Source organism: Brachyistius frenatus, unplaced genomic scaffold (assembly GCF_029030835.1).
Source record: "Brachyistius frenatus isolate BFR_SWC_R1_liver_20210118 unplaced genomic scaffold, ASM2903083v1 Contig_34, whole genome shotgun sequence".
In the NCBI taxonomy this organism is placed as follows: domain Eukaryota; kingdom Metazoa; phylum Chordata; class Actinopteri; family Embiotocidae; genus Brachyistius; species Brachyistius frenatus.
In genome coordinates this window covers 1,638,815-1,653,984 of record NW_027210633.1, presented here as the reverse complement: position 1 = coordinate 1,653,984, position 15,170 = coordinate 1,638,815, and the positions used below count along the sequence as shown (strand labels likewise).

The following is a 15,170-nucleotide window of genomic DNA, read 5'->3' as shown; positions in this document are numbered from 1 at the left end:
CCAGTTTGATGAGATCTTCTTAAATTGCAGGAATCACACAATTTCCTGGGAGGCAGCCCTGACATAATGCGATGTTGAGTGTGAAGTTGCCTGTGTGCTGCGGTGGATGGCAGCCCCACCTCCTCCCACGCTCTGATGAGTAGAGAGAGAGAGAGAGAGAGAGAGAGAGACAGAGAGACAGAGGGGGAGAGAGGGGTGCAACTAACCTACCCACAGTGTCTCACCACTTGCTCTCTGGAAATGCTTCAGATGGGCTTCTTGTTTAGAAGCGGTTAGCTCTTTTTCGTGTTGCCTTGCAAAAATGACATTTGTGTTGCAGTCGCTGAGACACCCAGTGCGTCCTTAGAGTGCGCTCGAAGCTACTTGTATATTAGTGGGGGGAAAAGCTCTGGAGAAACTTGGACCAAAGGGATGCGACAGCGAGCGCATATCTTGGCAGGGATCAGTTATTGAGGATCGGAAATGGCACACAGTGGGGCATCCCTACGGAACGACACTCTTCATTTCCCTGCTCTGTCATAAAATAGCCTCATCCAACACAAACTGCTCGTAACTTCTCATATTCCCACGGACAGAAAAGCTGCTCTGCAAGACTGCCGGACGACGGCGGACACCGGATCCTGAATTTTGATGCGGAAAGTTGTAAATACTGTGAATGGATTTTGTGACTGCTTAAGAGATTTTGATGTCAGCACTGTGACGGAGGTTTGAGGGTTAGACACCTGCCTCTGGGAGCACCGGTGGACATACCAAGCGGCCGACCGATTGGCTATATACATACGCGACAAGCGCTCCCATAGAAGTCTCCGGCTCAGGTACTGACATTACTGCAGAATTAACCAAGAAAGTTGGTTTTGATTTGTCGGCATTGTGAGTGAAGTTTCTTTTGAAAATGGTCCCGACTTGCCTGGAGTGGTGTCTATTAATACAGGGCCGTGATTTAAATAGACCGTTTATAGGCTACAACAAGTTGCGCGCCCTGCACTTTATAATGGACAAGCAGCACAATACAGCTCGGTGTTACAGGTTGGAAGGGTGCTGTGGTGGAAAGGCAACATGTCGTCTACATGTCTCCCACAGCAAAGCTCCTCCGCATGATTAATTAGACGATGCATCGCAATTAAAATACATCCGAGTCGACTTGAGTTCTCGCCTGCGTGAGTGATGGTATTGAGTCATTAAGTCTGCATATCATCGCACTTGAGCGACTATATGAGCGCATATACGCTTCAGTCTGATCTGTACTGGCGATCCGCTAATTGCATTTTATTATAGCTACCAATATGATTCTGTGAAGCAGAAAATGTGATCCATTTGTATCCTGCCTGTCTCGCCATTTATTCCAGCATCATACTAATTGCCTTTATTACTGGATCTTTATTTGGCGCTGTTTCCTAGTAACTAATCCTTGCGCAAATAATGCTGACGTATAGCCTGTCACGTTAATAAGTATTCAGGCAGTTTTCTTATGAATTCGTGCGTACACTCTAATTGGCGGACACACGCAACCTTACACACACACACACACAAAATCTTTGATCAGCGCATCCGCACGGATAAATCTCCTGTGCTCTCCAGCGAGAGTCTGGGGTGTTGTTTCTCGCCACTCCACCGACCACCAGGCGAATTTTAATAGTCTGCTCTACATAGTGATGTCGGTCTAAGTTCCCACACATAGTGCAGGCTACAAGGCTGTCAAAACAGAGCAAATCAAAACAGGCCTATAACCCACTTCTACCCCATATCTGACTGCCTCTAAGACATAAAGCTGATTATCTATCTATCTATCTATCTATCTATCTATCTATCTATCTATCTATCTATCTATCTATCTATCTATCTATCTATCTATCTATCTGTCTATCTGTCTATCTATCTGTCTGTCTGTCTGTCCATCTCTCTACATTGTCTCTTTCATAATTTTATTCACAGGTAGTTGAACAATGGGGAACTTTCTTCTGAATACTGTACAATAGCATGCGATGTGCCATGTAATTGGGTTACTGAAGGAAGGATAAGTGTGTGCAAAACAGATCAAATTGTAGAAAAGGCAAAGAAGGATTTCTTTTTCTTTTTTGTTTTGACTTGACTGCTCAAACAGGTATTTCAGCTTGAGAGCGAACCTTTACAAAACGGTACAAAAGCAGTCAAACAACCCTGTAAGGAAACCTAAACCTAAGAGGATACCTAAACTAGTCACATATAGCTGCCAACAAGGAATAATAATCATGACCTGTCAGTATGTTCATATCTCCCTCTAAAGACTGCTAATGTCTGAATACAGCCTCTTTGATCTCAGTCTATTAAATGGGATTTGTGTGTGTGTGTGTGTGTGAGAGAGAGCGAGAGATGAGAGTGACCCTTCATCAGTGTTATTGTGTGGCTCAGCCTACATATAATCAAATGCCCATGCCCTTAGCAAGTGTTTCCAACCAAAGGCCATTGCTTTCTCATTACTACTGGCCAGGGTTTGCAGCCAGTGGAAAGTGTGCAGCCTAAAAAATTGCAGTGAATTCTATTGGTAGATCAGCTGTGTAAGGAGACTCATAGCTGTGATACTACCCATCATAAATCATGCTGGTGGGAGGGTAATGGATTTTACCTGTTATACTACCTAAAGGCGCAGAGTCAGCCAATATATCAAATCACATCAGTTGAGAAAATCATTAAATCATGCGTTATCTTTCCACACTCCAGCAAAACAGGGGAGAGCACATCCTCACTGCAGAAATTCATGAACTTGATTTGGAGCACGGAACAGGTGAAAATTCAGGTGGGCTCTGGTGGTGTTTGCTGGATCAAAATCTGTCCTGTCGTTACTGCAAAACATTCAATTCGTGCAAAAGTAATCCATTTCATTATATCGTACTGTTTTTTGTTTTCCTGACCCAACACCAACCCTTTCACATATTAGCGATTTACAATGATGCCCCAGTTAATTCTACGCTTGAGTCATTTTCTGGCGGACCTGTGGAACGGCCAACTTAAAGAGCAAATGTCACCGAGTCAGTCACGGGGTTGACTCAGTCAGTGGATAGTCTGTCTCTATGGCAACCATAGCAGGCACACATGGACTGCAACACAATTATATTTTTTGTCATTTTTTTAACTACCTGTTTTTTTTTAATGTCTATTATGTATATTCAGCCCCACACGTATCCTTTTTCTTTTTTTTTTCTTTCGCTTTTATATTTTATAAAAGCACTTTTGAGCCACTTCACTGGCCTTTAAAATAATGCAGATTATTTTATTTGACAAATAAATTGTGACATTTTCATGTTACATAAAGCAAACGGGTAATAATGATGCTGTTGACAGATTGATGATCTAAATTTGGGAAATATGTGATGGTAAATTGCTTCAGTACATTTTGATAATAATTACTCAAATATATCTCCTGCACAGAATTCCTTCTCAGTCAAACTCAGCCTTTTACTGAAATGTTTCACCTTTTATTTTACCCAACAATTGTTCAAATAAATAAGCAATAAAATAAGCAAAAAGAACTGCTGGATCTAAATGTGAATATATATTACAGTTCTTTTGTGAACACACCGCAGAGATTGAGCTAATGTGAATGCATTGTGCACAATGTTTTGTTTTCAGTGTAAAAATTATAACACTTAGCTCAGAATGCACAAGTTAACCTTCTGTTTTTCTTTCCTCCCACCTATAAAATGTCAGCATTCCTGTAGACAATTTGACAACTGCCTGCGGTGCGAAAGTTCTTTTGGGCAAAACACATGCGAGACAGTTTTGAGTGAATGAGCAGGATCCTCTACGGTGGTGGAGATGCTGCTGCTCCAGTCGGTGCTGGAGTGGGTCTGTCATGTAAACTGGGATGCAACCAGTTCTTGCAGAGGTCATTGTTTTGACTGGGTTCAGCAGCCGGGGCTTCATTAAGGCAGTGAATTGTTTACTCGGGGAACAAGTGCACAATTTGACACCGGGTGGAACGTTAATTGTAGACACCAAGAAGTTGAAATGTTCTCTTGGAGCTGCGGGGTCAGCCGGTCGGTGCACTGTGTGAGGTCTCGGTGTGAGACTCAATCAGACCTTGTAGTTTGACTGATGTTTAGCTGCCAGAGGAGTCTTGCACCTTCTCCTCAGTGAGCAGCAGCACTGAGCCTTTAGAGAGAGATGGGGGTGGTGGAGATAGGAGGGAGGGTATTATATTGTAGTCAGTTACTAGGAGGAATTTGGGTGTTCACTATCATTCAAAATGGCATTGGAGGAAATGGGTACATCCATGAGGTAAGGCAGAGATAAGCAGGAGTGAGAAGGGAGCCACATCGGGGAGAGACAAACCTCTATCCTGCATCCTTTGTTGAAATTCAAGTCTTTTGAAGTTTGTTGCAACTATTCCAATATTCTGATTGGGAATGCAGCAGCTTTATCACTTTTGCATATGTTGTTTTCGAGCTCTCTAATTCTGTTTTTAAATAAAAAAAAAAAAAAAAGCTCTATGGTTGCATTAAAAAAATGTGCACTTGTAACAGATTTGTGTATTTGTAGTGGATTTAAGATATTCAACTGTTTTCAGATTAACGTAGTTTCACATAATATCGGTATTGCTTATGTTGGAGGTCTCTTTTGTCTCTTTTTAACAGCAATACCTGGACAGAAAACCTTTTTTGTTCATAGGTCAGATAGTCATATAGTCTAATATCAGTCACCACACTTCTAAAGTACATTTCAATGAAACCCAAACGAACACACAGTAAGTGACTACAGACTCCCAGGTGACATAGTGGGCATGAGTGAGAACAACTCTTTTCCTAGAGCCACTTTTATCTATACAGGTCAGTGGCAGGTGAAGGGGTATATTTGGGTGAGCCTCTCCAGCAGATTGTGACTGCAGTGAAGGCCATGCTGAGCATGAGTCACTGATTCTATAGTCTGGTTTTACACTTACACTTGGCATCCTCGATGGTCTTTGTAAGCTGGGTTTTGGCCAGGCCGTGTTCTTGTCGCGTGGCGAGCCTTCTCGGAGGATCCTCAGGGTCTTAAACTCCACTTCTAAGCAGTTTCACCGCTACTGCATTATTTGTTTCAAAGTTCAACAGCAGACCCATCAGGCAGTTTGAGACTGTCTTTGAAGGTTTACATCCATACTGTGGTGCAGGCTGCCCTCCTTTTTTTCTCTGTGTTGGAACCATCTGGACCGTTGCATGACCACAGCATGAGGGTATATGCTGAGTGCTGCTTCACTGGTAGAATTAAAGTTCTCCCCTCAGTCAGACTGTGGATGCCCTGATTGTGTTTGGAGGGATTGTGGTTTTTTTTTTTTCAGAATATTTGCTGCTTTGGATCAACTCCATAAGGTGTCTGGCTCAGTATGTTTGTTGGTTTGTTTATCTGTACAGGATGCTTTTTGCAGCAAACGGTACTTAAGGGAATTACAGTATTAGCCCTCTCGTCATTACCGAGACCTGATAGTCCTGCTTGAAGGAAATACAGTATGTGCTGCGCTTACACAACTGGTACTGCAGGAGGGGTCATCTGAGTATGAGCCCGGTCTGTGGCGCAGTTACCAAAAAGCAGTAGTGTCTAGTTCTAATTGGTTGTTCAGTGGTCAAATAAAAACAAAGATCTGCAGTGATGCTCTTTTTAGTTTGATACCACAGTGCTGCCAGTGCAAGGGCATTGACAGGGTGATTTTTAATATCCAAAAAGATCTCACTCATAGCCTCAGATGTCCTGAATATTCCAGTGTTGCAATCCCTTTGATTTTATGCTGAGTTATGGATCGCAATCTGACTGAATCAGCTTGTAGTCTTGTGGGTCTACCACACCATCTGGGATGGCAGATGATAACCAAGGTTCTTCGAGAAAAAAACGCTGAGATGCGGGAAATGTCACTCCCAGTCATGGTCAGCACTTCTAATTTATCAATTTTGCTGCTCAGGTAGTGAACTTTGGTGAGGCATGCAGTCGTCCGAGAAGTCTCACATCCTCCAGCAAAAAAAAAAAAAATCTCATCACGAGCTCCCCTTTGCCACCACCTTAAAGTACTTTGAGATGAGGAATAGAAATTTGATGCTGCCGAGCTTTTGATACACTATTTGTGCGATAGCTGAAGAATGCGAGATAAAAAAAAACCCCAAAAAAACCAGCACGGTGTCAATAATATTAAACTGATAAAAGATTCCCTCTGAGTGATGGCAAAACGCATATTTCATGAACATGAATGTTAATATAAATGTAAACAAAGAAAAAAAAAGAACACCGATTCGCTGGGCTTCCAGGCACGGTGCCATCTGGAAGACAGGCATGAGGCCAACTGGAAGACATTAAGTCATGAGTGTCATCAACCATAACAATCATGTCACTATCAAAGCACGCCTACTCGTCCTAGAAGTGGTTGTAATGGCAGGGGGACAGTTAGAGCTAAACAAAACATTATGAAATCAATTACGGTTTTCATTTCCAAATGGCCATTTTTGTAAAAGATAATTATGCAAACTTAAATTCAACAGTGCATATAAAAAGAAAGGGAGGACAAGAGATGCATGCGTCTAGCGGGCTAAATCACATATTATCCTATATGGAGACATTTTGTAAGAGGAGGATGATCATAGTGGGATCAATGAGGGAGGCTGTGGCTCAGACGGTAGAGTGGGTTGAACACAAATCAGAAGGTTGGTGGTTCAATCCCCAGCTCCTCCTGTCCACATGCCCAAGTGTCCTTGAGCAAGACACTAAACCCTAAGTTGCTCCCAATGTTGTACCGTCAGTGTGGGAATGTGCTCCTGATTGCAGCGCCTTGCATGGTGGTCTGTCTCATTAGTGTGTGAATGGAAAAATATGTTAAAGCACTTTGAGACCAAAAGGTGATAAAGCACTATACAAGTACAGACCATTTACCATAGTCCTCAAATGACAATGCATTAGATTGTTTTTGACTGATTACCCAAACATTTATTTATTTAACAAACCTTTATTCAGCATTATGTTAAATTGAATGAGGGGTAGCAATATGAAACATTTACAATTCGATTTAGAAATACCTTTACCTTTTTATTATGTCACATAGGATAATGTTTCAACATTATTCCTAGGTCATAGGTATAAGGAATGTGTTTTGCAGTGTATCTGATTATGTTCTTACTTCTTCCTATTCTTTTTGCCCCGCACACGTGAACATGCAGAAAGCATACTCACCGTTCACGCCACATTGACTAGAGGTTCCCCCTGCAAATGTAAAAAGGGACACGTCGATAACGGAGCAATTAGTGCATCAATAACCTGCACTTCCAATTTTAATGTATTCAAAAGGAATTGGATTCCTCATCGGATTTCTGTATATTTGTGTTTTACTGTCTAGCTTAATACACATTTGTTTTACTCTTCTCTGGAACGTTGTTTCATCTGAGCAGATGCACTGTGTACCGATTCTGGTCAGGATAACACTGTTTGCTTGTATTCACCACCCAAACCAGCTAAGGACACACTGATTCCACTTGACTGGAACCATTTTTGTATGTTTGAGGTAACATACGGCTTTAACTGCACCTGACTTTTTACTAAAGGAGCCTTCTTCAAAGTCATGTGCAAAAATTCAGTTATAAGATTTAAGAAAAGTTAAAACAAACTTCTATCTACCAGTATTGTTAAGAATTTGGCTAAGAAACAGTATTTGATATTAGAGTCATACCGTTGGTGAGTTTTTATGGTCATTGCTGATACCGATATTAGGAAGGCAAGGTATTTTACAGTTAACTGTCCACATAAGTGCACTGAGAGAGTAAACTTCAGAATTTTGAAAAAGGAAAAACAATTTGATAATTATTAAAGACTGTTTAAAAAAAAAAAAAATCACAAGTAGCCGTTTTCTAATTTACCCTAAGCATCTTTTTCAACATTATATTTTGTCAAAAAAAGTTTCATTTCACCGCATTTTGGCTAATGTATACACCGATAACGATACATCTTTGACAGGTCAATATATCAGTCGGGCTCTATTCAATATGGACCCACCAAGCCTGACTAATACCTGAACCATATCGGAGCCAGTAATGACCAGTACAATAAAGTGATGGGTCACCAACACAAGCATAGAACAATAGACTCTGTACACAACAGTCTGCACTGAAAGCATCAAACTGGAGCACAATATGATTAGTGAGTAGACATGGAAATACCACAGATACCAAACTTTTCAAGTGTTGCCACAATGACGGTTTTTTTTTGAGCACTGGACTTTGGTACTTAACCTCAATGTTTACACCCATTTCAATTACCAATAGCACTCTACACACACACACACACATACACACACACACACACACACACACACACACACACACACACACACACACACACACACACGCTCACATGCTCACGCAGTAGAAATAATTATAGTCTAAAATCATTGCAGCATGAAAAAAGCCCGAATTCTGTAGCTAGAGGGAATGCAGATCAAAGAAGACACTAAAATAATGGGTCGTAATTACGGAGTTGAAAGGTTCAAAATCAAACATATAATGATTACAGCGTTTGAGCTAGCCAGTAGCAATGGAGTGTGGATAGAAATTTTTGCATTGTGCATTGTTGAAAGCTGCATGTGATGATAATGGCAGAGTTGCATAATCTGCATGGGAAGAAATTGCCTCTATGACCCTCAGTATGAAAGCCGCCGTTGTTAAAGGGCTCTCTGGTAGACAAATAGATCAAACAGTTCATCTCTTTCAGCAGAGAATTCCTTGGCAGGTTAGTGAGGATTCATTCTTGAGGGCAGGTTTTATACCATCGGTTATTTCAGAGCTACACGTCTAGTAGTGTAATACAGAAATAATGAGTCTCTTCGGCTGTGAGATTTTGTATTACATTTTTATTTGATTACTCAGCTGAAACAATCCACACCGGCCCTCAAGTTTGTTTTGTGTGTAAGCTCACAAGATATCATTTCTTGTTCCTACATTTATTTCTACATGAAATTGGGAAAGCCGAGATATTCATTGAAACTCATGAAGGTCTGAAACAGAAAAGAAGCAATACTGGGGAATACAGTAGTTAGGATTGTATTTCTTTCTTCTTCTTTTTTTTTCTTTTTCTTTTTTTAAAATCCTGTTTCCCTTTATTGTTGTTGTCTAATTATTATGTTGTGCTTCTAGGCCTGCTGCAGGTTTTGGTACAAGTTATTGACACAATTAATTTTACAGCTGCAGAGCTAAGATACAACAAGAGAGTGATGCTTTTTCTTTCTTGCTGACTAAATGTTTCCCTCTGGTCTTTATAACTTTGTGGTGTGTGTTTTGTAATTTCCCCTTAAAATAAAAGTGAGGTAATTATTACCTTGCTGCTGCTAGAAAGCATGTTATAGCTAAAACTTGAAATGTGATTTACAAAACGATACAGCATTTTGACCCAGATTCTTCTTGTCATTTTACAGGCAGATCTTCTGATGACCTAATGGAACTGAATTTACGAGTAATACTGTTTTGGGTCGTGGTGGTGCACTGTGGCTCTGCTGAAGGCAGTATCCTGTACCGGGTCCAGGAGGAGCAGCCTCCCAACACTCTTATTGGTAGCCTGGCAGCAGACCAGGGACTGCCAGACTCGGGTCACCTCTACAAGCTAGAGGTGGGTGCCCCTTACCTTCGTGTCGATGGAAAGACAGGAGACATTTTCACCACAGAGATTCCCATAGACAGAGAGACTCTGAGGGACTGTCGGTCCCTGGTAAAGGGTAAGCCCTGCTACCTGGAATTTGAAGTGTCCGTGACAGATCTGATCCAAAACCCGAGCCCACGACTTATTGAAGGACGCATTGAAGTACAGGATATCAATGACAACACTCCACAATTTCCCTCTTCTGTACTCACCATCTCTGTCCCTGAGAACACAATCATGGGGGCTCTATTCTCCATACCTCTCGCTACAGACAGGGACTCAGACAGGAATGGGGTGGCTGACTATGCGCTGACGGCAGGGCCAGATGCAGCAACCCTATTCGGTTTACAAGTGGCTGATGACAGAGGAGGGAGGCTACCACAGCTTATTGTCCTGGGCAACCTAGATCGAGAGTTAAAGGATTCATATGACCTCACCATCAAGGCAGTGGATGGAGGAAACCCTCAGCGCTACAGCAGCGCTCTGCTCAGAGTGGTGGTGACCGATGCTAATGACAACTCCCCCAAGTTTGAAAAGTCGACCTATGAAGCAGAAGTTTCCGAAAACAGTCCAGTGGGGCACTCTGTGCTGCAGGTGAGACTTTGATACTTTTCTTTCTGTTGCAGAACTTATTTTAGATCAAGTTGCTGCCCTGATTGCAAAATTAAGTTGCAACCAAAATTGTTGGTGCTGGTTGAATATTTTGATTTTATATTCAGAAATACAGCAAATATCAGCCGCTTTACCAAGATGTTATTGAAAGAAAATATGTTTTGAATAACTTTTGCACAGCCTTTACGAGACATAGTGTCAATGTTTAAATTCAGATTAAATATAGATGTTTTAATCCAGTGTACTGGTTTGAAATATTCAAAATAGCCCTTATGTACAAAGTATACATAATTTAACCTCTTAACCAGGATTTTTTTTTTAATTTAAGGTCAGTGACTGTCAAATCACATATTTTTTTATACAAGTTGTATGCAAGTTTCATTGACTCCTACAAATTTAGTGGGCATTTTTGAGTAATATCAGAAGTATTACAGCATTATGCTTGTACAGGTAATTAAGCTGCTTATTGCTTTTGTTGTGCTATTATACTTGCAGAAACATAGTAAGAGCAACACAATGTCTGCGTATGTGTAGGCGTAAGATGATTTGTGTAGGATTTTCTCAGCATACTGCTGTGAAATTGCACTGACTGTCAAGAAGTAAACAGCAGTCTTAATATTTCAGCATGTGTTTTCATGGGAACCTAGACAGGGACAAATATTTTTCTTTAAAAGAAAAAGAAAAGAAAAAAAACCCGGCAATGACATAACCATCTAAGGCAGAGAGGGAAGGCAATAATGAAATAAAGTTGTTCACATGCCGTGCTTTGAAGTGAGCAGACTTCCATTGATCCATATACTCATTCATTCAATGGCCAATTATTCAGTGGAGAAAGTACTACACTGTTTTTCCTGTAATTCTAACCCTAAATTGTTGCATGTAATTCATGCCTCTAACCACAGAATATGTTTTGATTCTAGGTAAAAGCAAATGACTCTGACATGGGACCTAATGGAGAAATTGAGTACACCCTTCATCAAGCTGTAGACCCAGTCCCGAAGCTCTTGCGAATTGATCGTTCTACTGGCGTCATCTATGTCAAAGGACCACTGGACAGGGAGGAAATCAGCAGCTTGTCCTTCTATGTGGTGGCGAGGGATAAAGGTCCTCAACCTAAAAGTTCTAAGACATTTGTAACCATTGACGTGACTGACCAAAACGACAATGCTCCAGCTGTGGAGATCCGTGGGATTGGGCTTGTGACTCACAGTGAAGGAGTGGCTAACATTTCGGAGGACATGCCAGTGGGAACAGCTGTTGCTTTGGTGCAAGTTTCCGACAAAGATGAAGGAGAGAACGCAGTGGTCACTTGTGTGGTAGCGGGAGATGTTCCATTCCAGCTTCGCCCTGCCAGCGACTCGTCCAGCGACAACAAGAGGAAATATTTCCTCCAGACCACCACTCCTCTTGACTACGAAAGAGTCAGGGATTACCGAGTAGAGATTGTGGCTGTAGATTCTGGAAACCCAGCACTCTCTAGTACAAACTCCTTAAAGGTGCAGGTGACTGACGTGAACGATAACTCTCCGATATTCTCCCCAACGTTGTTTGAGGTTGATTTTGCCGAAGAAAACCAACCAGGGGAGAGGGTTTTGGATGTTACAGCCTCGGATGCTGATAGTGGCACTAATGCCGAACTCCTCTATAATATCGTGGCGGACTCGACCATCAAAGGTTTGTTTGAGATCGACCCAAATACAGGCGAAGTAAGAGCCCGAAGCCCACTTGATCGTGAACATAAAGAACGATATGAATTTCGGGTCACTGCAGCAGATAAAGGGTCACCTGTTCATAAAGGAACAGCAACTGTTGTAATTAAAATCCTTGACCGCAATGACAATGACCCCAAGTTTATGCTTAGTGGCTACAGCTTTTCAGTTCTGGAAAACATGCCTCCTCTCAGCCCAGTTGGTATGGTGACAGTCCTAGATATGGACAAAGGTGAGAATGCTCATGTTCACCTCTCTGTAGAGCCTGATGGAGGGAAGTTTGTGGTTCAAAACGGAACAGGCACCATTCTCTCAAGCATCTCATTTGACAGGGAGAAGGAAAGCAGCTACACATTCCGTCTAAAAGCAGTGGATGGAGGAGAGCCACCCAGGTCCTCATATGTGGGCGTTACCATTAATGTACTGGATGAAAATGACAATGACCCTGTGATCACCAAGCCCTCCAACTCCTCCTTCAGGCGCTTGTCACCTCTAGCTTCCCCAGACAGCCACGTTGAGATCGTGGAAGCTGAAGACCTGGACAGTGGGCCTAACGCAGAGCTGGTTTTCAGTATTGCCGGTGGGAATCCTTACCAGTTATTCCGCATCTCCCCCTCCAGTGGAGAGATCACCCTGGCAAAGGAAATGACCCGCAAACACGGAGGACTACATCGTCTGGTGGTACGAGTGAGTGACAGGGGGAAGCCTGCACGCCATGCCACTGCCCTAGTCCACATCTATGTCAATGAAACCATTTCAAATGTCAGCCTCGTGGAAGCCTTGGTTGGACACAGTCTTTACACTCCACTGGACAGGGACATTGCTGGTGATCCTGACAATGGTTTTGCTGCACAGCGTAGTAACATTTTGTTTGGAAGCCTTGCTGGAGTGGCAGGCGTTGTAATGTTGATCTTGGTGGTGGTATTTATTCGACACCGCATCCAAAGAGAAACTAAGAGTGGGTATCAGGCAGGCAAAAAGGAAACGAAAGACTTATATGCACCCAAGCAGGCACCAAAGAATGCCAAAGGCAAACGAGGGAGGAAAGGAAAACCCCAGAAGTCCCCAAAGCCACTTGGGGAAGAGGAAGAGGTCAGCCTTCAAAAAAGTCTCAAGTTCAACCTTGATGGAGTCAACGATAGCCCCAGGATACATCTGCCACTAACATATTCGCCTGGAAGCCCAGATATAGGCAGACACTACCGCTCCAACTCCCCCTTACCCTCCATCCAGCTGCAAGCCCAATCCCCCTCCGCCTCCCAGAAGCACCAGGCCGTACAGGACCTTCCCGCCGCCAACACCTTTGTAGGAACAGGAGGAGACGACAACTCTACCGGCTCAGACCAGTACTCAGACTACAGCTACAAGACTAGCCAATCCAAGTATAACAACAAACAGGTAAAATCATCCCTTACTAAATGTAACTTCTGTCTAGATGGTCTGTCTGTGGACTGGATGATTTGTGTGCTACATAATTTGAGGGTATTGAAGAGGGATCATTAAATTCTAGAACTGATATATATACTATTGTTGTTGTGTGCAACAGTTTTAAAATACCTTATAAATTAAACAACTCTCATTTTGGACTATGTTGTCAGTTACAGTAATTTGCTATGATTTACTTTAAAGGCAACAACACTATATCAAATTTGAATAGTGTAAAAGGGATTTGTTGTTATTGTGCCATCAGTCTGTATCATCAAAATGTAAAATGATCCTTAAAAATTTATAGCAGATTTGTTACTGCTACTCCTTTTTTTTATTCTTAGTTTCATTCTCTGCACACTGCCTATAATATGAGATGACAAGGAGACACAAAGCGCCTCCTTCAATGTGTAATTTATATAACTCGGTTAAGATAACAACAAATAATCTGTAGTCACATATAACTTCTCTGTAGGGTAAAATTGGATATGCAAAGAAAGTTGCTGCAGGAAAGTATTTGTTCAACTGTTGCACTACTAAAAACCTGCGATGACCTGTCGTATTTAGTTTTTCTGTCAGGTTGGCAGTAGAGCTGAGCAGGGAAGGTCCATTTCTCACCTACTTACTTCTGCTCTTCTGCCTGACCTCTCGTACTCTGATCTCTGCAGGTCACTTGCTCTTATCTTCGTGCTCCTTATGCTCTTATCTCCTCTTATCTGTACAACATTTGACTAGACCTGAATCGCCATGGAAACAGAAATATTAATAGACTCAGAGGGGATTACGAACACAAAAATTGTAGAGTCTGGGGGATATAAAGCTAGTGTGTCTCTAGGTTTCTGTGTCATCTGCAGCTGTGTGAAAGTGCGTCTTGAGCTAGACATGTATAAATGTGTATTTTTGTGTGTGCGTGCAGGAGGGGGATAAAGCAGGCATTATCCTTAAACAGTATAACCGTCTGTGTTCATATAAGACGGTGAAATGTCCAGATGTCTTGATGCCAGTTACATAGATATATTTTAGCTGTAGAAATGTATCTCTCTTTTTTTTGAGTAAATAATGTACCAAACTCTGATTTAACCTGAGAAAAAAACGCCAGGTGTCAGTAAGAGGTAAAATCTGTATCACATAACTTCAAACAGCCCACATCTCGAAAGCCAGCCGAGTGCAGGGGGATCGCAAACACGATTCATAAAAGCAGGGTGTGATTAGCAACCTATCATGACTGATACCTCTGAACATCACTGTGATATATCTGTAAATCACACAACAAAATAGATCCAACAATACCATATTCATTTTGCTCCGGCAGTACTCAAAGCACGGCCATTATTTTGCACTGAAAACATTTGACATTGATGTATACAATTTATTTTCATCCATGATGAGCTGACATGAGCTTTCAAGGCGCCTTCTACATCGCAGTGTCATACATACAAAGCAGTTTGACATTCTCCAAGGCTTTGCAGATAATGTTTGCCACATAAAAAAAAAAAAAAAAAAAAAAAAAAAAAAAATTAGCAAAAAATAGAAGGGGAAAAACGTGCTGCTGAGTTCTGAACGTGTAGGTGACACATTTTCTGTGGAGATATCTTCAGAGCCACTCTCACAGTTGGCTGGTTGGTAGCTTCAGCAGATGCTAGCTGACAGCTGAGGTGATCACAAGCCTTTGTGGGTGGAGTCAGTTTAGAGAACAGTCACCACTGTCTCCTTGATGGACAACATAAGGGACCAAAATGACTGCAAGCCACAGGGTGTGTCTGGGTATTTGTGTGTAGTGCCAATCTCCCTGTTTGTGTGCAGATTTGC

The 15,170-nt window shown here is 41.9% G+C and overlaps 1 protein-coding gene across 1 annotated transcript in view; it reads left to right on the top strand.

The window, feature by feature from the left end:
* The first annotated feature begins 229 nt into the window (after positions 1-229).
* pcdh1a (protocadherin 1a) overlaps positions 230-15,170 on the top strand; it is an 81,451-nt gene continuing 66,510 nt past the window's right edge. Inside the window, exons 1-3 of the mRNA XM_069700586.1 lie at positions 230-815; positions 9,395-10,209; positions 11,148-13,334. Coding sequence (XP_069556687.1) covers positions 9,415-10,209; positions 11,148-13,334 — 2,982 coding nt within the window. The 5' untranslated portion in view covers positions 230-815; positions 9,395-9,414. The remainder of the gene's footprint in view (positions 816-9,394; positions 10,210-11,147; positions 13,335-15,170) is intronic.